We start from the raw sequence: 23,427 nt of genomic DNA, 5'->3' as shown, positions 1-23,427 counted from the left end.
TTCTGTTTTTTTTAAGTGTTTCTTGCAATACTTATTATTCTAAAGGAGCTTTACAAGAAACAGTGGCAAGAATAAAACATACGAGAAGATGAAATTGAGTACGAATACAATGACTAACACAATACGATTCCATGCAAAATGCAAATATTTGTATAAACCAGATAACAAAGTGTGAAATTGAGCTCTATGTGAGAACATAAGATGTAAAGAAAAACAGGATTTGAGATTCACAGATGCTGACATATTCGTTCTGCATCTGTACAAGACTTTGTAATTAACAGGGGGGCGTATATAGATTTAATGGGGATGGTAATTTAGCTGGCAGTGACTCACCTCCATTTCTTTTGTAGGCTGGTGATTGTGCAGATTGCAGGAGCTACAGTATTATATTAGAACACATTTATCATTCATTTACTCTTTGAATGAGGAGAGGTGAATAGGTAAATAGGTAATTGGGCCCTTAGACTGTGAAGCTGATGTTTTTCCTGATGTTGCTGTGCATGTGAGCAGCCATTCTTTAAATGGATATGAGAGGTTTGTAAGACTCCTCGTCCTTTTATTTCAAGAGTTTCTGATAACTGTCTAGTTGAAATGTAGACTGCAGAGCACTTTGAACCTCTAAGCTTAAAGGAGGTTTTTTTTTTTTTTTTTTTTTTTGCAGCTTTAACTTTAAGCTTTAACTTCTTGGCTCTCACTCAGCCAGGCTAATCTAAGCCACTGATAATATACTGTGTACAATATTTTATCATGCAACATTATATCTCATAATGTGATTATATAATATTTCCCTTAAAGGAACAGTACACTAAAAAATTTAAATTCTGTTATGACTCACCCTCATGTCGTTTCAAACCCAAAAGACCTTCATTTATCTTCTCAACACAAATTAAGATATTTTTGATGAAATCCAAGAGCTTTCTGACCCTGCATAAACAACACCGCAACTGACACATTCGAGGCCCAAAAAGGTATAAGGACATCGATAAAATAGTCCATGTGACATTAGTGCAGGGGTGGCGAACGTCGGTCCTGGAGAGCCGCAGCCCTGCAAGGTTTAGCTTTAACCCTAATCAAACACACCTGAACAAGCTAATCAAGGTCTGAAGGGTTACTAGAAAGCTACAGCCAGGTGAGTTTTAATTAGGGTTGGAGCTGAACTCTGAAGGGCTGCGGCTCTCCAGGACCGGAGTTTGCCACCCCTGCATTAGTGGTTCAACCTTAATTTTACAAAGCTACGAGTTGAAGACTGTCACGAAAGACAAGAAATCGTTGAATAAAGTCATTTATTTTTTCATCGATGTTCTTACTGTCTTCCTGGGTCTTGAATGTGTTAGTTGTGTTGCTGGTCTGTGCAGGGTCAGAAAGCTAAGAAAAACATCAAAAATATCTTAATTTGTTTTCCAAAGATGAATGAATGTCTTTTGGTTTGGAACAACATGAGAGTGAAGTAATTAATGACAGAATTCTTTAAATGTGAATTTATATGTCATAATTGCGACCACATTTCTTACATATAAAATTACTTTTTAAAAAAGTATTTCCATAGTTGTATAAGGTTTTTTTTTTGCACTTATATAAAACAAATCGTCATTTGCAAGCCTTTTACAGATTTCAGAAACTTTAAAATGTCAATTAATGTCAAGTTATTGGTTGTTAAAAATGAACATACCTTGAAAATCACCTGAAATGTTCTCAAAAAAATCCTTATTTGGGTCGCACTGGACAAAAAAATTGGAATTCCCCCTTTGTAAGTGTCTAATGATGAGTGACTGTCATATAAAAGATACACATGCTGCCAGACTCCTTTACACGCTGCATGAATTCAGTGACAGTGGCAATATTTAAAGCAAGCTCTTACTTACATTAGACTCGACAGGCCATCTAACTCCTTCTCTGGTTAATGTCAGTATGGCCAGGCTGCTGAGAGCACACTGAACAGACAGGCTAAGAAAGCAGAGGTCAAATCAATAGAAAGTGGTTATGGAGTCACGCTTTTCAGGCTTTCAGCTGTTGAGAGACAGCTGCCAAATTCCCAATTCCCTGTGGCCTGCACTGTCCGTCGCATTCAGTGGCTGTGGATCGAGCTAGAAACATAAGTGGCTGATGGATTGACAAGAGAACACAACCTTAAAGAGATACTGAGGAGAAAACCTTGGCAGTGGCTGCAGAAACATATAAAATACAAGATGTTCAGCCAAGTTCATTAATGATTACTTAGGTGGGGGAAGAAAACACTTCTTATACCACTGCTTTTGAATTACTTTTGTTATTGTTGTTGGAAAAGAAAGAGAAATGAATAAACTACTGTAGAGATGCATAACAAACCTGTACAGTCGAGATAGAGAAAAGTAAAGAGCAATCTATAAATACTTAATTTTTTAATGAAATATTGTTAATCTTTATCTCTCAAAAATTGAAGTCACCTTTTACTGACTTCTTTATACCCACTTGGGCTTCAGTGTTTCCTCAGCTTGAAACCGAACAAAATATTTCCCAAGAGACCCAAATGTATTAAACTGGCTCTCATCACTAAAGTGAACCAGTTCTCCTCAGCAAAGGTGAGTTTAGCCTTTTGATTCTTCCTGCTGATGAGAGACTTGTTCACTGCAGAGTGCACTTTCAGTCCAACTTCTCTTAAACATGCTGAGACAGATCCTTACCCTATTTAGCACTGAACTGGCAAGCAATTCCAGCTGCAGTGTTGAACCGACTCTTATTAAGGTACTCTGCATTGTCCTGTCTTCTCGTACATTTGTCTTACTTGTATAACCAGTGTTTTTGAGGGACTTGAATGAATCTTCCACAGATTTTGAATGACCAATTTCTCTTGCAATGGTTGAAATGGTCGTCCCTTTGGCCAACCTCCTGTCGCAGAGTTTAGTCACTTTAGAGCAGCCCGCCATCTTGGAATCTCAGTGAAAATTATAGAAATTCTGCCATTTAGCATCAGTTTTGATCATCATGCTGCCATATAATAAAGGAAATTAGCACCAGGTGCCAGATTAACACCAATAACATCGAGGTATTTCTAGATGTTCTCTTATTTTGATCAGAGTTCTTTTTCAAGTATCTCATTTAGGTTTTTTAAACTGTGAATATTATTATTCAGATTTCAGAATACAACAAATTTATGAATTGTGCTTGAAAAACTGCCCTTCTAATCCCTTTATGATAACTTCAAATAGGACTAAGCAGTGACCTTAAAATGTTGGAAATTATAAGTTGTTCTCTAATCTCCACTGTATTCATTTTATAAATCTGTATATGTGCTTTCATTCAGACAGTGTTCTTGCTGTTGTTTTTCTGTCTTTTTCTTCCATAGAATGTTTCTTAAATTGAATTTTCAAAATCACTTGGTGTCTTTACAGTTGAGCAGCTCCAATTTACAGCAACATCACATTGTCAATGTATTATTTTCCTGATGGTTAATGTTGCTTTTTGAAAATCATATTCAAACTAGTTTGCAATATTTCATTCATTCAGAGTCACATATTTGCTCAGCTATAAAAATCAGCCAATCTGTATGATAATTCTCATTCAGTACACAACCATAGACCATAGCAGGATCCTCTAAATGACCCTTCGCTTGTACAGAACGTCCCATCCAGAATGTCTCAGCTAGAGACATATGTAAATAGCAGGATTTCGTAAGATGTACTTATAAAGCAGTAAAAATTGATTAAAAATAATTAATATGTGGGATGGAATGAATTGTAATATTGCAAAGCATTTCTATCTATAATTTTTGATTGAAAGATATACAACATAACATAAATCTATTAATTTAACTATCTATATCTAACTATTTAGCTATCAAATGAAAATAGAAAATCCATATTTAAAGGAATAGTTCACCCAAAAATGTATATTTTGTCATCTTTACTCACCCTCATGTTGTTCCAAACCTGTATGAGTTTCTTTCTTAAGTTTAACACAAAAAAAGATATTTTAAATGATTTTGAAGAACAGTTGTTGGTCCCCATTGACTTCTATAGTAGGGAAAGAAATACTATGTAAGTCAATGGGGACCATCAACTGTTTGATTACCAGAAGTCTTTAAAATATACTCTTTTATGTTCAGCATAAGAAAGAAACTCATACAGGTTTGGAACGACATGAGGGTGAGTAAATGATGAATTTCTGTAAAATTGTGTTTCGTTCAAAGACTTACATTCGACAAGAGAAAATGGTTGCACTGCAACAGTTGCTAAGGTAGGATTGGTCACTAACAATTTTAAGGCATGGCTTAAGAAGGGTATTTTTTGCAGTTTTGTTTGGTACCATTAGAGGCTAAAAAATGACACACTTTGCTCTATGTACAGCTTTTTACATAATATTGACCCATGTGGTTTTAGGGTGTAAATCCCTCCTCTTTGAACTGATATTTTACTGAAGTGAATCATACACAAGGGATGTAAAACTGCTTCCATAACAGTCTCTGTACAGGGTTCTCTCCTTAAGATCATTTTTGCAAGTCAGTTTAGACAGGCGGGAAAAAATATTGAGCGCAGAAGCTGATAAAGAGGTGACTGTGAGGGTTTAAGAGATGCTTGTCACTATCAGACTGCAGACAAAATGTGCTGCTCTCTTTATCATTCTCACTGAAGAATAGCGAAAGACTCTCTATCTTAACATTACCCTGAGGCATCTCTCTCACGAGCAAGTAAGGTCAGATGTCTTTTCTTTCTTCTGTTCTTTCTGTCTTTGCTGCGAGAGTTGATTGTGTGGGTTTGTGTTGATGTTTTGTGCAGGAGTGTCAGCGGAGCGGGCCTGTGCGAGACAGGGAGAGGAAAACTTCACAGAAGATGAGGAAAAGCCGGAGCGTTCTCACTGTGTCACCTAATGAGGTGAGTACTACCGATACAGAATTACATATTTCCAGACATGACTAGTTGATTGACTAATGTGTGTCAGTATTTGATTCTGATTGGTCGAGCATGACACTGAGCATCCAGGCATTTTGTAAATGTCTTATTGGTTTTGTATAATGAATATTTTTGATAATGTTTTTAGTGATTGTTTATACAAACACTCCAATGGTTTCAGAGTAGTTATACTAGCTTGTTACCAAGATGTTAAAGGGATAGTTCACCCAAAAATGAAATGTGGATGTTTATCTGCTTACCCCCAGGGCATCCAAGATGTACGTGACTTTGCTTCTTCAGTAGAACACAAATGAAGATTTTTAACTCAAACCGTTGCAGTCTGTCAGTCATTTAATGGCAGTCAATGGGCAAAAAAACATACACAGACAAAACCAAATTAAACCCTGCGGCTCATGACGATGCACTGAGGTGTTAGGACACAAAACAATCGGCCTGTGCAAGAAACTGAAAAACTCCAAAACATCTGGCACTACACTTGAGCTATTAGTTTTGGTAAAAAAGAGCATAAATACTTTTTAGAGTTGTTTAACTATATACAGCATTGTTTTAGCCAGGCTGTGACATGAACCGGGCATTTTGTAAGATCATTTGCAACTTATGACTCACTGCTTTGGTGTATATAAATAACAGTGTTGTCTACATACATGTGGATGTTAGTGTTGGGACAAACGGATGGAAGATAATTGATATACAACATAAAAAGCAATGGACCCAGAATAGATCCTTGGGGAACACCTGCGGATTTACTTAAGATTTTTTCTTTATTCTGACATCCTGTGTGATTTGGCTTTGTGCTGCACCAAGATGCTGATATTTAGTCCACTTTGACTTCTATCATTCAGTGTGTCTGTGTTTGCGTGTTTCAGAAAACTGTCAGTCTGTGCATTAATGTTGAGGATTTTTCAATTTCCCACCTTTAGTAACTGTACAAGTAACTGTCTTTATGAGTAGAATTAATAGTTGTGTCCCAGTTGACGTATTTATACATTATGCACTTGATATTCACTGTTGTTCAACAAATTGTTGTTCAACAAAACAAACTGTCCTCCAGCTTCAAAGTCTGATGGTTTCTCTTCAGCTTAAGGAAAGATGCAAATCTTTCGGTTAAAGTGTACTATTTATACTACAAGGCACAGAATAGTGCATAAGTACAATCTAAAAAATGCTGCGTTAAAAACCATTCGCTGGGTAAATATTAGACAGAACACATGCTAGGTTATTTAACCAAGTTTGTTGGGTTTTATACATTAACCCATTTGCTGGGATGTTTTTTGACATAGTGCTGGGTCAGTCAACCTATTGAAGGTTTTTCATTTTAAAAAATAAAAAATGCACTCGTCATTTTTTATATATATATAGGACAAGAACAGTTCATAAACAATACTTTTTTATTCAATATCAAGTCAGTCTTTTACAAAATCTTCAAAAACATTTAGTAAAGGTTTTAGGATTGGCTGCTCTTCCTGACAGGAGTCTGTGATAAGAAAACTGCTATCAGTAGGCTGTTCCAGTTCATTAAATCACTTATATTCATGACTTATAATAATTTTGGAAAGGTTACATCAAAAACAGCCTTACCTCGTGCCATTTTGTCTGTCAGACATTGGCCAAATTGGCTAAATTTGGTTGCCAGTTCACTGTTTACTCCTTAATTACGTTCTGTACTCACTAAAATACGGGAGTAAGGTCTGTATTGACAACCGCATTAACTCCTGAAAAATACAGGTAGTGACAACCACATTTACAGAAATTCTACGCAATGTGTACGGAACAGAACAGAACAAGTTGTTAATGACATATTTAAACGTACATCAGAAATGTGTTTTCGTCTATATGTTAGATGCATAAAAATAACAGTGAAATAAATCTTAAAATTAGCACATTTTGACACATTGTGGCCACGAGCCCTGCGGTAAAGTGTCAGTGTTGCCAGATCTTCATTAAAAAAAAACAACAACAAACAAGGACAAGCACAAAAACACTAAAACACCAAAATGCTTTATTTTTACACCAAAAAAGTCACATATCTCATATCCACAACAGACGACTTTATGAACTCCATAATGTGGCTAGCTTTTTGATCTAAGAACAAACAACATCTCTAAAAGCGTTTGTAAATATGAGGACATGGCAACACCGCAAGACAGCGCTCTCTAAAGCAGCCTCCCGAGCATTAACAAAACACAGCACGTCTGTCAGTGGTAGTTTAGTTAAAATCGACAGACAAAAAGAATGTTTAAATGGCAGATACCAAACGACTAAGTTCTCATTTACTCCCGCAAGATGGCAAAATGTTACTATGGTTACAAATGTACAGAATATATAGAAAAACTACACAGAACCTGGGTAAAAATATAAAAAACAGGCCAATAAAATGACTCAACAGGTTGACCCCAGCATTTTTTAAAGTGTTCTCAAATTGGGACAAATCTAATGAGTCAACCACTGAACTGGTTCATTGAAAACACCAAAACATTAATTCAGGAGGAAACCATTTGACTGTCATTATGAGTGAGTCATTGAATCATTCAGTCAACTTTTTTTTTTCAAAAATGCTGATTCATTCAGGAACTCCATCTCTTAAAAAATGATGGGTTTTGCCTAAAATGGCTTTATAATGGTTGTTACGAGCATATGTGAAGACAAGGGCATCAAGAATTGAATCTATATCCCTGAGGTGGGGAAGAAAATTACTTGAGAAGGAATGTGGAAAGTTTAAAGGAACATAGAGGAGATGGAGAGGTGCAAGGAAATTGTCTCTAGATAAGAGCTGAGCCATTGATCAAACTATACAAAGTGTTCCTTGACAATCAGACTGTAGGAAGATGTGTGTCTGTAAAGATAAACAGTGAAGAGATACTGCATCTCTTACTCATCCCCTCACTATTTCAACACTGTGCAGATCTCTTTATCATCTCTGGCTTCCTCTTGTTTTGCATGCAGCCTGACTTCCTGTATGTGTCCTGTAGTGTTTCACCAGCTTGTGTGTTTGTGGTCTTTTGTGTCATGTCGGTTGACCTTGCAAAACACCATCCTTGTTACAGAGGATGTAACCAAATATTCAAGATTAACCAAATGTAAATGTTTAATAACCTATAAGGTCTATTATTACTAACCTTGAGCTAACAAACATTTACATCTTGCAAAGCAGTGCAGTGAATATCAGTGCCTGGTGACATTTAGAAACAGGATTATCTAAGCAGGTAAACCAAAAGGTCTCTTTTTGACACATGAAGATTAAAGATTTTATAGGACGTTTGTGTTTTGCAGAAGGCTTTTCAAGGAAATTATGACATTTGTCTTCTTACTCTCATGCATAAAAAGACAAATGTGTACTGTCATCTCACTTTAAAGACATCATGCATTTCATTGTCACTTTTTTGTTGCTGTTAATTTGTGGCAGAAAGAAAAAGTGAAAAAAAAAAAACAATTTGGAGGATGTTCGTTTTTCAGCATGTTTGTTTATTTGAACCCTTTCCAGCAATGACTGTATGATTTTAAGATCCATCTTTTCACACTGAGGACAACCGAGGGACTCATACACAACTATTACAGAAAGTTTGGATGCTCTCTGATGCTTCAGAAAGAAAAGCAATTAAGCATTAAGAGCCGGGGGTGTAAACTTTTGAAAAGAATGAAGATGTGTACATTTTTACAAAAATTTGCCTAAATATCATATTTTTTCATTTAGTACTGCCCTTCAGAAGCTACAGAAGACACTTGCATGTTTCCCAGAAGACAAAATAAGTTCAATTTACTCTGATCTTAAAATTCAAAAAGTTTTCACCCCCTGGCTCTTAATGCATTGTTGTTCCTTCTGGAGCATCAGTGAGCATTTGAACCTTCTTTAATAGTTGCATATGAGTCCCTGAGTTGTTCTCAGTGTGAAAAGATGGATCTCAAAATCATAGTCTTTGTTGGAAAGGCTTCAAATACACAAAAATGCTGAAAAAACAGTTTGTGAAACCACTTTCCTTGCTTTCTTCCTCGCTCCTTTGTCTATCTCACAATTTGTGTGCGAGTCTGTCGCTCCCTAAGAAAATAAATTGAAAATGCCCCCTTAGCTTTTCACACTCCATCACAGTAAATATAACACATACTTTTTCTATCAGCACATGGTTAAGTGTAAAGCCAATCCTTTATCAGCAGTCTGATTTAACTCTCTACCTGAACGTTCTTCAGTCTATTTTCTTTGATGAGATTGTTCTTTAAATGTGCTGCAGACTGGTCTGTGGCCTTGGACCCATTACATTGAGCTCACAGAACTGTTTAAAAATTGATAGAGGCTGTTGCCAATGGCGGACATGATGAAGACATGAAACGCAAAAGATTGACTGGGTAACCACAAGGCCGATACAGATTGACTGTTAACATAAAATATTGAATATAAAGCCGCAGAGCAAGATCAGACTCAATTTTTTGGAATTTATATTGCAGAGAATTCTACGAGGCTGACACGGAAGAGAAGAAATTGTTGAATAAAGTCATTATTTCTTTTTTTTCGTGCACAAAAGAACCTATGCAGGGTCAGAAAGCTCTCGGATTTCGTCAAAAGTATCTTAATTTGTGTTCCGAAGATAAACGAAGGTTTGGAATGACATGAGGGTGATTAATTACTAACAGAATTTTAATTTTTGGGTAAACTATCCCTTTAAGAACAATGAGCTGTGAAAAGAACTTAATGAGATAATCACCTACTAAGTGACGCACACCCGAATTTTTTTTTAATTTTCAGCAAAAAATAAGAAAATGTTTATAGCAAAAAGCACTGGTCGGACTGGCTAATGTTTTGAAGCAGTATACATATCATCCAGTTTAGTCTACACTTAGTTTACTAGGTTATTTTACCCAATAATTGTGTGTGCTATGTATTTTTATGCTTATTAGGCTATCGATCCCATGTGGAATGCTATTTGTGTTGTTCAAGGATTGCTGCCGATGTAGAGCGTTCCAAATTAGTCACTTATGAGGTAGGATGCTGCCAGATAGAACTGCCTATTGTGTCTGGTGTTATATTCCTGGTTTCCTGCTCAGCCATGAGATGAATGGGCACAGATCCAACTAGAGTGCTCTACTCTTGATCTACTGAGCCTTCCTTTATGCCCTCTGCTTTCCTTGCCTCTTACTTCTGCATTTGCTCCCTGCTTATCACACACTGATGCTTGACAAACACTTTTGTTAGCAGCAGAATATGTGATGAAATACATGTGTTCTGTTTGTGATTATGTGTCGGGCTCATCTGATAAAGCCACAGAGACGGTGACATAAATGTCAAGCAGCAACAGGATTTTCTCTGTTTTTCTCTTTCGCTATCAGAGTAGTTTTATTGGAATAGTAAAAATAAGCTTACATTGGTAATGTTATTAGTTTTTCAGAAAATTCAGTGTTTTGCAGCGGATGGGTCTATTACTCATTATTATTTTTTATTTATGACAGTTACTTCCTGTCCTTGAATTTGACTGACAGAGTTCTGTCTCTAGACAAATAGAGTGCAACAGCTGGGTTCTGGAAGTAAAAACTCAGTAGGGATATAGACTTTTAACAATTTATAGACCTTTAAAGACAGACCAGTGAAGTCTGTCTGAGGTTGTTAATCAACGGTATATGCTTCCGTTGAAGCTATCTGTTCACAATATTTTAACTTATTTTTAAAATGATTCTATAACAGCTGAATTTGTGATGAACTACGTAACCCATATACTGCACAGAAAATTCCACTAATCAGAGTTGATTATTCTGCTTTGGCTTTATTTGTGATATTCATTGGTGGAATAAAAAATAATAATAGCTTGCAAATTAATGGGATAGTTCACCCAAAAATGAAAATTGTCATTATTTACTCACCTTCATGTAATTCCAAAGACTGCCACTGAAGACAAGAAATTATTGAATAAAGTTGTTATTTTTATTTTCGTTGTGGACAAAAAGTATTCTCGTACTGTAGCTTCATTAAATTACGGTTGAACCACTGTTGTCACATGGACTATTTTAACAATGTCCTTACTACCTTTCTGGGCCTTGACCATGTCAGTTACATCACTGTCTATGCAGGGTCAGAAAGCTCTTAGATTTCATCGAAAATATCTTAATTTCTGTAATTAATGACAAAATTTTAATTTTTTGGGTCAGCTATTCCTTTAAGTCAGTCAGATGTTGATTCACTAACCACTCTTTGCGATTCAGTTTATTCAAGGATTTGCCAGACTAAATCAACCTTGTAAGTTCATAAGTCTTTAAGAAAAATTTATTAGAAGAACCTGCTCATTACAGTCAGTTGCTTGTCAATCGAATTGCACTATCACATGTATTTTTGATTTCTGCATGCAGCCCTCAAGGACAACTCCATAAAAAAGTCAAGGAAAAATAATCTGGGAAAAAAACACTGCCGTTGTTACGAACCCTGTCCTTGTTCTTCCATCCGCTCACCACAGGAGGTTGCCCGCTCATTACATTGACTTTCACTCATCACCCCGGACTACACTTCCCATGTTCCACTGCATTTAAGTCATTCATGGCTGAGTATTGAGTTAGCATTGCTGCCATACAAAGTGTTTTCCTTGTTTCCCTTGTCGTGTATTTTCGTGCTCCTGTCTGCCCCTTTGGATTTCTCTCTTGTCTTGCCCCACGGGATTATGTTCGCCGCTGTTTTCGACCCCCGCCCGTCTGGATTACTCTTGTGTCTCGCCGATATATCTGTACGCTATTTTTCAATCTCCTGCCTGTTTACGACCACTTCTGTTCTTAATATAAATAAAGCTTGCAAATGGATCCGACCGTCTCACGACCTTCTGTAACAGCTGTACAGTTCTGTGGACTCTCTAGGTCAATAATTATCAAACAAATGTTGAAATTTACCATTTGGGAAACTATAATGGGGTCATTTAGAAAAAGTGACCTGTCCAATTTGACCCAAAATCCTATAAAGCCTAAAGGAAAACTCAAAACTTCACAAAACCTGGTGAGCACATGCGACAGGTAATTCTAAAAAAGCATGCAAAGTTTTAAGGAGACTGGACCATATCTGGTGCTCATAAAACGTTGCAAAAAATATATATATATATATTTCTATATATAGCAAATTACCTGTATTTGCCCAAAAATGCTTTAGGTTGGTTACAGGCTTGCTAAACAATATGTAATGTCTTTTTTCATATTTGCTAAATGACTTAAAGCACTTGAACCCTGGTAATCACTGCTTGCAGCTATATTTTTTAAATGTATTTTAATAGACTAAATCACGCTGTGAAAGCGTGAACTCAAATTTGCTCACGCAGTAGTCTAACCCACATCTCATAGTGTATGCGTGCACTCTCTGAGTGTGTTTTTGAATGGTAACTGGGTATGCTACCTTATTAATTTATAAGAGACTACGAATAAGAAACACTGTGGCAGGTGTTGATTTAAAAGTAGGGCTGGATAGCTTTCCTTGTGCATGAAATTACCCACAGGCCAACAAACCAATGAGAACATGCAACAATAATGACGAGTCACAGCAATAAATGAATCCCTCTGTAACTGGTACAGTACTGCTTTGTAGAAAATGCCCATTGTTTGGCAAACAGATATATGGACTTGCAGACAGTTACATAACTTGCATTGACTTTCAAACAGACATTTCAAAAGATTTCATGCCTGTTGTATATTGCTGATGCCGTTTTATGGTTGGTAATTCTTGCTGGTTGCACTTTTGTCATGTCAGGGCTTCACATAGCTTGTAGCCAAGGTTTAGCTTGCTAGAGTTTCACCCTGCAGGCCTAAGAGTTTGTCCTTTTAGATGGAAATCTTTTGGGGTGGGCTGTGAAATGAAGTGTCCCTTGTCGGTGTGTGGCTCAAACATAAGGTCAAAAAAGTGCACTTCTGTTTCCACTTCATTTGTGTGCAGCGGGGACACAGTCTGTCAGCTTTCATGTCTGCCTTTCATGCCTGCCTTTTCTTTAGTCACCCAAATATTTTGCCAGTTAGCACTCTTTCCAATTCCATTTTACTTTGTTATATTGCTTCTGTTTGAGGTATTTCTCTGTTTAGGTTTCAATAATTTGGCTTGGTCAACTTACAGTAGTTTGGATTGCTGTTTGCTAAAACTTTGACTAAGCCCTTGAAAGCTTAAAACTTTGTCATGGAGGGTTTGGCTGTTTTGACTGTCAGTTATTGGTGAATACAATCCTGATTTTGTTACAGCATTATTTATAATTCTGCCTGCAGAGTCTCTGTTGGGTCTGTCCAGTTTATTGAGCTCTTGGTTTATGAGATGAACCCCTGAACTCACATCCATAGTTTGATGTTGTCTTTTCTGTCTCTCCAGGCACCTTTAATGATTGTCTTTATCTGCTTTGGGATTGTGGTACTAATAGTCATTCACAAAGGTACTAAACATAGCTACAAAGGTACTTACCTCATTATACAGTGTTTGTTATAGGATTACGTAATTAGTTTTGAAAGTATGTTTTCTGTACATTTGGGTTTTGTTTGTAGAATCGTTTTACTGTAGACATATGCTAGGAATTTCAAAAATTGATTAACAGTGCAGTACTGACTCAGTACTCAGTACTCTGCCTGAGGACTGTCTGACTGACATGTGAAGGCTTTCAAATCCCCAAATAACGTGAAGAGCGCTGTGAATGAACCAATCAATCAAATGCACTTCTTGCTCAAAATACCCATCTTGGTGAGGTAATAATGTATATGTTATTATTGGTTTTAAACAACAATATTAATATTGTCGTTTTTCAGTATTAACATTAATATTTATCCAATGGAAAATACTAGAAAACTGCATTGTTTATTATTATTATTATTATTATTATTATATAACTTGAAGTAAATAATTTTAGTATTTAGTATTAATTATTCAATATTAATATCGAACTAAATTTAAAGCAATAAAATTAATAATAATACAATAATAATAATAATAATAACTTTCTAGAAAATACTCAAATTTACATTAAATTATTTTAATGTAATGTTTAATAATAGTAGTAGTAGTACTACTACTACTACTAATAATAATAATAATAATAATAATGATAATAATAATAATAATAATAATAATAATAATAATAATAATAATAATAACTTTCTGGAAAATACTTAAATTTATATTACATTATTTATAATGTTTTGTTTATTATTAATAATAATAATAATAATAATAATAATAATAATAACTTACTGGAAAATAATTACATTTACATTAAATTATTTTTAATATAATGTTTAATAATAATACTACTAATAATAATAATAATAATAATAATTATTATTATTATTATTATTAATATTATTATTAATTTATTATATAACATTAGCTTTTTCAATACTTCAATACTTGGAATCTGTATTTTATTATTCTTAATAATATATATATATATATATATAACATTTTAGTATTAAACAACAATATAAATAGTAGTTGTCATTATTCAGTGTTAATCTTGAAGAAAATTAAAAGCAAAATTAAAACTAATAATAACTTACTGGAAAATACTTACATTTACATTACATTATTATTTATTATTACATATCATTTTAACAACATGTTCAATAACATTAGCTTTTTGTTGAAAATACTTGAAAACTGTATTATTATTATTATTATCATTATTATTGTTATGTAACTAAATTATATAAACAAACAGTAGTATTAAACAATATATATAACATAAATAATAGTTGTCATTATTCATTGTTAATATTGAACAAAATTAAAAGCATTAAAACAATGCAATTAATTAATAATAATGCAATAATAATAATAATAATAATAATAATAATAATAATAATAATAATAATAATAATAATAACTTACTGGAAAATACTTAAATCTGCATTAAATTAAGTTAAATGTTATGTTTAATAATAATTATTATTATTTATTACATAACATATTTAAATAAAGGATGCATTTAGTATTAAACAACAATATAAATTACTATTATAAAAAGTATTATTATTTATATATTTCTTTGTTTGTTTTATTACATTTTTACATTTTTAATAAAGGAGAGTGTTCCGTAATTAGCTTTTTTGTTCTGGTGGTACATTTTGTTATGTTGTGGTGGCTAATTTTGTATTATATTGAACTGCATGAACTGAACTAAACTGATTTTGTCAGGTAAAAGACAGTGATGGGTTGCCGGCACTGGAAATGAGAAACGCTGGAGTACTGAAATGTTGATATTTTGACAATCATATCATGTGCTGTTTAGTTTAGTCCATAGATGTTCTGTGTGTGCCGAAGCACAAGTTTTTTTTTTTCTGAAACAAAGTCAAAGAGAGTCAAGCACCATATGGTTGACGATATTTTGTTTGAGTGCCTGTGCTTTGGGTAATTTTAGTTTGAAGGAGAAAAGGTTGTCCGTAGAGCACAAGGCTGTTTTATAGCTCGGAGCGCCGCTGCATTAGTCTAATGAATTAAAAAAGAACGTGGTCTCGGGTGACTGCAGGCGTTGGCTGTGAGCTGACCGCAGAGTGTTCCAGACACAGGGAATCTCAGGAGGTCACCTTGGTCATCCCTGCTCCGTCGTGCTCTCCCTCTGAGTTCATTTAGGGACAAAACGCTGTAATTCTGATGCACAGACAGGGCTGGGCCAATGGGCCGGATAACATCAACTTAGGATGCTGTCCAATCACAAACTGATATGTTTATAGTGAGGTAATGTTTGGATTATGTTGTCCTTTCCCAAACGACATGAGCTCACAGATGCATCTATATAAAAAAAAAATTCTTATTTGCCTTTGACTGGAGGGGAATCTGAACACTGTGTCTAAAGGACACCCCAAAATGAACATTTGTTGCTGTTTTGGACACAGCTACTAGTAAATAATGGAATACTAAGATTTTAAAGGATTAGTTCTCTTTCAGAACAAAAATTTACAGATAATGTACTCACCCCCTTGTCATCCAAGATGTTCATGTCTTTCTTTCTTCAGTCGTAAGGAAATTATGTTTTTTGAGGAAAACATTTCAGGATTTCTCTCCGTATAATGGACTTCTATGGTGCCCCTGAGTTTGAACTTCCAAAATGCACCTTCAAATGGCTCTAAACGATCACAGCCGAGGTAAAAAGGCTCTTATCTAGCAAAAGGGTTGGTTATTTTCTTAAAAAAATTACAATTTATATACATTTTAACCTCAAATGCTCGTCTTGTCTAGCTATGTGTGTACTCTGTGTAGAGATTAAAAAGTATATAAATTGTAAATGTTTTTAGAAAATAACCGATCGTTTTGCTATATAAGACCTTTCTTCCTCGGCTGGGATCATTTAGAGCCCTTTGAAGATGCGTTTAAACTGTATTTTGAAAGTTCAAACTCGGGGCACCATAGAAGTCCATTATATGGAGAGAAATCCTGAAATGTTTTCCTCAAAAAACATAATTTCTTTACGACTGAAGAAAGAAAGACATGAACATCTTGGATGTAAATTATCTGTACATTTTTGTTCTGAAAGTGAACTACTCCTTTAAATCAAGAAGGATTTTCTAGACAAGTAAAAATTATTCTTTTGTTTTCAGAAAAACAAGTCAAAATTAAGTGAGTTTTTGCTTAGAACAAACAAAATAATCTGTCAATGGGGTAAGCAAAAAATCTTATTTCAAACAGAAAACAAGATTATTTTGCTTACCCCATTGGCAGATTATTGTGCTTGTTTCACTTAATTAAAAACTAAAGACAAACATTTTTACTCATCAAGAAAATCCTGCTTGATTTAAGAATTTTTTAGATGTTAGAATTTGGCTGGAAACGAGACAAAAAATCTAAGTAAGAAAAGCATTTTTTGCAGTGCATTGGAAAGTTGATGTGTTTACTCCGGTTCAAAAAGGTAGGGTAGGGTGAAAAACTCATCTCATTTTCTCCTCCAACTTCAAAATTGCCTTTTTTTATAAAGGGCATTTGAGTTACTTTGCACATTTGCTTTGTAAACTCTGGGTCGCTACTTACGCCTATGTCACGTTTGACCTTTTCCAACGTGACTGAAGATGCGTAAAGTCAAGAGAGCTAGACGTGCAAGACAAGCATTTGTGGTTAAAAAGTATATACTTTCGTTTAGAGCTCTTTGAAGCTGTGTTTAAACTGCAATTTGGACCTACAACCTGTTGGCTCCCATTGAAGTCCACTATATGGGGAAAAATCCTGAAATTTCTCCTCAAAAACCTTAATTTGTTTTCAACTGAAGACAGAAAGACATGAACATCTTGGATGACATGGGGGTGAGTAAATTATCTGGAAATCATAAAGTAAGTAGTTAAATATCTTTGTGTGAGAAACAAGCCAAAACTGAGATCATTAATTTAAAATCTTCCCTTCCAGTGAGCTGTTAATCTGATTACCACTACCACAATTTAATTAACTCAGATCATGCTGATTTATGAACGAATCAGAATAAATCAGTCTGATTGATATTGTGTTCTGACTCAATTCATTTACAAAACGAACATCACTTCTTAAACCCTCACAAGAGGAAATAGATCATATATAAAATTTTCAGTGAATAACGGGTTAAAATCAGCATGAAACATAAGTTGCAATAATCTTTTCTTCCCTTATGTGATGTGTGTCTGAGTGAAATGGATTCTTGAATGAAGAAAAAATATGGCTGGGAATTGACCATTGTTAAATGTAGGGTGGGAATTTGTCCATTGTTAATTAATTGGGTAGTTTCTGTTTGCTATTGCTGCAATCTAATCAGACCTTTGTTCATCTTCATAACACAAATTAAGATTGAAATATGAGAGCTTTCTGATCCTGCATAGACAGCAACATTGTGGTACTCTCGTGAACACCAGTCAAAGACTGACAGGGAAAAGAAGAAATTGTTGAATGAAGTCATTATTTTAGTTTTCTTTAAGCAAAAAAAGTCATTTAATAGCTTCATAACATTATGGTTGACCCACTAATGTCACATGGACCATTTTATCAGTGTCCTTACTAACTTTCTGGGCCTTGATGTCTATGCATCAAGTCAGAAAGATCAGGTCAGAATCAGAAAGATCTCAGATTTCTTCAAAAATATCTTAATTTGTGTTCTGAAGATATACAAAGGTCTTAAGGGTTTGGAACGACATGAGGGTGAGTAATTAATGACAGAATTTGTATTTTTGGGTGAACTATCCCTTTAAAGTAAAACTATTAAAAGCATTATTTCTTTACAAAAATAAACATGACTTGAATGGTCCATTTTGAATAGACAATTTTGATTTCATAGTGAATGAGTTTTGTCTTTCAGTTAAACCTATTGTATGGTTTCAGGAATATGTGGGTTGCACAAATCACTCTTATATTGTTTTTATGTTGCTTTTAAATCCAATTTAAAGCTTGAAAGCCTCTGTAACATATGTCACCTCTAGCCAGGACACGTTTTGTCTGAAACAACATTTTTAAAGATTGGAGAATAGACCAAACCTTGAATAAATATCCCCATATGTGTCTTTGGAAAGTTCTGAATTGATCTGCAGCGTCCATGTCACAGTATTTTGAAATATTGAAATGAACTCTGAGACTCTCAGCATGATTCATCCACTCGAGATGTGATGAGAAGGATAGCAAATTGTTCCCAGCATTCGAAGTGAGCATTGCATTTAAGGACAAAAAGCATCAAAGTGAAGCAGATGAAAGTCCTTTTTGAAGAAACTACATTGACATGTTTGAAAAAAAATCTTGAATGGAAAATAAAAATCTGTGTGCGGATCTATGAGGAGAGGATACATACAGCTATTTCTACAATTTGGCGACGTATGGAGAGCTGATCTGTGGTAATGCATTTTCTATTAGGTTAGGGCATCATTTGGCTTCCACCTGCTCTGTTTTCAGAAACCCTCCCCATTACATTGGTTCTAGTAAAGAGGGGTTTAGGAGTGTTTTCTTGTCTTAGCATCCAGAGCTCTGCAGCTTTGTCTGTTTAGATGAGCTTTTTACCAGCAGCTCCTGTCAACAGCGTTCCTCTTCATAACATGGAGCTCTGTTCACCTCTGAGAGTTTTTCCTTGTGGTCCCTGACAGATGATGCAGAAACACTCTTCTTCTTTTCTCAGCTGTACTGATGATATCAGCTGCTGGCAAGTTTCTTTTGCTTTCCAGCCAGTGTTGGTCTGCTATCAAACATCTCCAGCTGCCCACATATCTTCCATCATGCTCACTACCACTGCTTTGGACAGCACAACACACAAAGTAGTGTGAAAGGTCTTACATGCACAAAGCTTTAAGTTATATATTGTGATGTTGTAAATGAATAAATTGGAAATTAGGAATATAAATTAATAAATGCATACAAACACTGTATGTAAATAAATATATAAATACATTTATTTTGTTGCAATTTTAAAAGATTAAGTGAATCCACTAGGGTTATTGGTTAGCACTTCCTCTGTCAGTAGTTCTCAACTTTTTTGACTCCCAGGCCCCCCATTGTCAAATAGAATATTTGAAAGCCCTCCAAAATGTTTCTGGTAACTCTGCTATAATAAAAAAAGCCTCCAACTCTTTATTTACAGCAAGTAATATGTATATATATATATATATATATATGTATATATATATATATATATTAGTGGTGGGCCGTTATCGGCGTTAACGTGCTGCGTTAACGTGAGACTCATATCGCGCGATAAAAAAAATATCGCCGTTAATCTATTCTCAAAGTTGGGTGGGGAGCTGGGTCTAAACTACGCAAGATATGATGACTTTCACTTTGATATTTTAGCGCGGATGACGGATATCTAGTTGAATTGCAATGTAGGGGGCGAGAACGAGTCTTCAACTTCTGTGAAATTACCACATCAAATGAGACGCGCAGACATGGATGCAGTTATGAAGCCGCTTCAGGGCAGGTGTGTGCGTTGCTAGACCCTTTTTACTGGGGCACGTGCCTCAGTGAAAATCTGCTGTGCCCCAGTAAAATCTCAAGTTTGAGTTATAATTTACTTTGATAATCCCGAAATAAAGACATTATACTATATGCAACAACTGAATTGACGCTTCTAAAAGCAACGCAGTTTTTTGTAAGATGCACGCAGATAGGCTATCCATACCCGCGCGCCTGTATATTTTACTGGAACGCGCACGTCGTACAGCCTTTTGCGCAGAAGTACTTGGTTACACAAGTTTGTATAGTTAATTGTGTTTTAAATGCAATTGTCAAGCAGTTTGTAATGCATTTTGGAAACAGGAGATGAGCGCCTGGTCTAATGCGCCACCTGGCTTGAGAAACCCGTTCTCAAAGACTTACTTTTAGTCATTATTTGGGTAGCACACATATTCTGAATGCTTTCAGAAGAATTCAAATTAGCCATTTTAATCTAGATTAATCTAGATTAATTTCAAGATTTAATCTAGATTAATCTAGATTAAAAAAATTAATCTATGCCCACCACTAATATATATACACATACATACATACAGTATGTCATAAAAGTGAGTACACCCCTCACATTTCAGCAACCATTTTAGTATATCTTCTACAGTATACAGTTTCTGGAGGGAAGGCATCATGTTCTGCTTCAGAATGTACGGTACATAATAGAATCCCTCAATGAACTGCAGCTCCCCAGTACCAGCAGCACTCATGCAGCCCCAGACCATGATGTTACCACCACCATGCTTGACCGTAGGCAAGACACAATTTTCTTGATACTCCTCACCAGGGCATCAACACACATGCTGGACACCATCTGAGCCAAACAAGTTTATCCTATAGTATCATCAGTGTCACGGTTCATGTATCCGCTGTCTTCTCAGGTCTTGTGATTTGTTCGTTTGTCATGTGATTGTCACGCTCGCTCAGCTGAGTTGCCAATCAGCCAGCCACAGGTGTCTCTCATCACCCCTGCCTATTTATACTCACAGCATTCTCTCTCCCTCGTCTGATAGTTTTCCCGGATCCCTCGTCGTGTTGGTTCGTCTTGCTCTGTCTGGTTCGAGTGTTTGGATTGTTCTGTCGTGGATGTTGTCGCTGTCTTCGTGTTTCACTGGATTCACCACAGCACCATCGGACTCTCTCACCACCATCACCAGCCATCTAACCCCTGTGTCACCCAGCTGAGAGATCGCACCATCATCACTCTGTTTGTATCTACTTCAATAAACTGTCATTTCATTTCATCCTGCATTTGCTTCCTCATCTTTACCCGCACGTCACAGAACTATCAGACCACTAATGGAAGCAGCAGGCACCACCCCGCCCACCCTGGAGGATTACATGCGGGATTGTATCTCTCGGCTGGAGAAACAGGAGAAGGGCTCTGAGGATTCCGGTCAGGCCATCAGAGCTCTTGTGACACAGGTGTCTGAGCTCACCCAGCGTATGCGTCAATTGCAACTTCCCGCTGCGCTCGCCACACCACCCACGCCGCCCGCCCCTCTCGCTGCAGTCGGAACATCTGCTCTCGCTACCCAGCCAGAGCCCCGCCTTCCCCCGCCGGAGGTCTATAGTGGTGAGCCGAACCAATGCCGAGCCTTCCTCACTAAATGCTCTATGCATTTCACTTTACAGCCGCGCACATTTTGTAGTGAGGAGGGCAAGGTGGCGTTCGTGCTCACCCTATTGACGGGGAGGGCGGCACTTTGGGGCTCGGCGGTGTGGGAGAATCAAGACCCTTGTTGTGCCTCGTTCGCCACACTCGCCGCCGATATGAAAAGGGTGTTTGACCGCGCGGTCTCAGGAAGGGAGGCCGCGCGGATGTTGGCGGATCTCCGACAGGGGGGGAGTTCCGTCTCCGATTATTCCATTCAGTTTCGCACCCTGGCGGCGGAGTGTAATTGGAACGAGGAAGCGCAGTGGGATATGTTCCTGCATGGGTTGGCTGATCGAGTTCAAAAGGAGATCTACGCCCTGGATCTACCCGCCAACCTTAATGGACTTATCGACCTTGCACTGCGGGTAGACTCTCGACTCTCCCGAGCCGAGCGACGGGGATTTTCCGCTCGGCTCCCCCCTGGGGAGGGAATGTCAACTCGAGCCAGCGGCAGAGAACCGATCAGCCACACCGACGAACCCGAGCCCATGCAGGTGGGTAGAGCTCGGCTTTCCCGGGAGGAGAAGGAGAGGCGGAGGTCCCAGGGCCTTTGTCTGTACTGTGGCGCGGCAGGACATTTCGCTTTCAACTGCCCGGTAAAAGGCCCAGCCCGGCAGTAAATCTGAGGCTACTGTCGGGTGGGATCTCTGCTGAGAAGACCTCATCCACCTCGACCTCCACGCTCCTTCCGGTAAGGTTAAGATGGCACACACAGGATCACATCTGCACTGCACTGTTGGACTCCGGGGCCGAAGGTAATTTTATGGACTATTCATTTGCTCGTGCTAATCATGTTCCCCTCCGTCCCCTCACCAACAGCATCGCAGTCCACGCCCTCAACGGTCAGCTCCTTCCCCGGATCACCTTCACTACAGAACCCATCACTCTCACTGTGTCTGGCAATCACAGTGAGAGTATCCCCTTTTTCATCCTGGACTCCCCTCATGCACCCGTTGTTCTTGGACACCCGTGGCTCATAAAACATAACCCCAAGGTTGATTGGCAGCTCCAGTCTGTGTCTGAGTGGAGCGTTAAATGTCATGAGTCTTGTCTTGTCTCTGCTTGTCCGTCTGTCTCTGTTTCTATGTTTCAGGAGAAGGCGGTGGATCTGTGTAACGTGCCCTCTGAGTATCTCGACCTGAAGGAAGTGTTCAGTAAGTCTCGGGCTGATTCTCTCCCTCCTCATCGTCCCTATGACTGTGCTATAGAGTTATTGCCAGGTACGTCTCCGCCCAAGGGCAAACTTTATTCACTCTCGGTTCCGGAGAGGGAGGCTATGGAGAAATATATTTCTGATTCTCTAGCAGCCGGGTTCATTCGACCCTCCTCTTCACCAGCGGGGGCGGGATTCTTTTTTGTGGGGAAGAAAGACGGATCTCTGCGACCTTGCATTGATTACCGAGGGCTGAATAATATCACGGTTAAGAACACCTACCCTTTGCCATTGATATCTTCAGCCTTCGAGAGGTTGCAGGGAGCGTCGGTCTTCACTAAATTGGATTTAAGAAACGCGTATCATTTGGTCCGCATCAGGAGGGGAGATGAATGGAAGACCGCCTTTAATACCCCCAGGGGGCACTTTGAATACTTGGTCATGCCCTTCGGCTTGTCCAACTCCCCAGGGGTCTTTCAAGCACTCGTCAATGACGTACTGCGAGACATGGTCGATCAGTTCATATATGTCTACCTGGATGACATATTGATTTTTTCTTCGTCTCTCCAGGAACATGTGCAGCAGGTACGACGAGTGCTTCAGAGGCTGTTAGAGAATGGGCTTTTTGTCAAGGCGGAGAAATGCGTTTTTCATGCACAGTCTGTTCCTTTTCTAGGGTACATCTTGTCGCCTGAGGGGGTGCGCGTGGATCCAGAGAAGGTAAAGGCTGTGGTAGATTGGCCAACCCCGGATTCCCGCAAGGCCCTGCAAAGGTTTCTTGGGTTCGCCAATTTTTACCGACGCTTTGTTCGTAATTACAGCCAGCTAGCCGCACCTCTGACTGCCTTAACCTCTTCCAAGACGACGTTCAGGTGGTCAG

General features: G+C 37.4%; 1 protein-coding gene across 1 annotated transcript in view; it reads left to right on the top strand.

Annotated features, from left to right (window-relative positions):
* Positions 1-23,427, top strand: part of LOC141347546 (3',5'-cyclic-AMP phosphodiesterase 4B-like) — a 162,013-nt gene that overhangs the window by 42,615 nt on the left and 95,971 nt on the right. Inside the window, exon 2 of the mRNA XM_073852547.1 lies at positions 4,752-4,847. Within this exon, the coding sequence (XP_073708648.1) occupies positions 4,806-4,847 (42 nt within the window). The 5' untranslated portion in view covers positions 4,752-4,805. The remainder of the gene's footprint in view (positions 1-4,751; positions 4,848-23,427) is intronic.

This window comes from Garra rufa, chromosome 12, assembly GCF_049309525.1.
Source record: "Garra rufa chromosome 12, GarRuf1.0, whole genome shotgun sequence".
Classification (NCBI taxonomy): Eukaryota; Metazoa; Chordata; class Actinopteri; order Cypriniformes; family Cyprinidae; genus Garra; species Garra rufa.
Note: the sequence above shows the minus strand (reverse complement) of the source record. Positions and strands in the feature narration are given on the sequence as shown.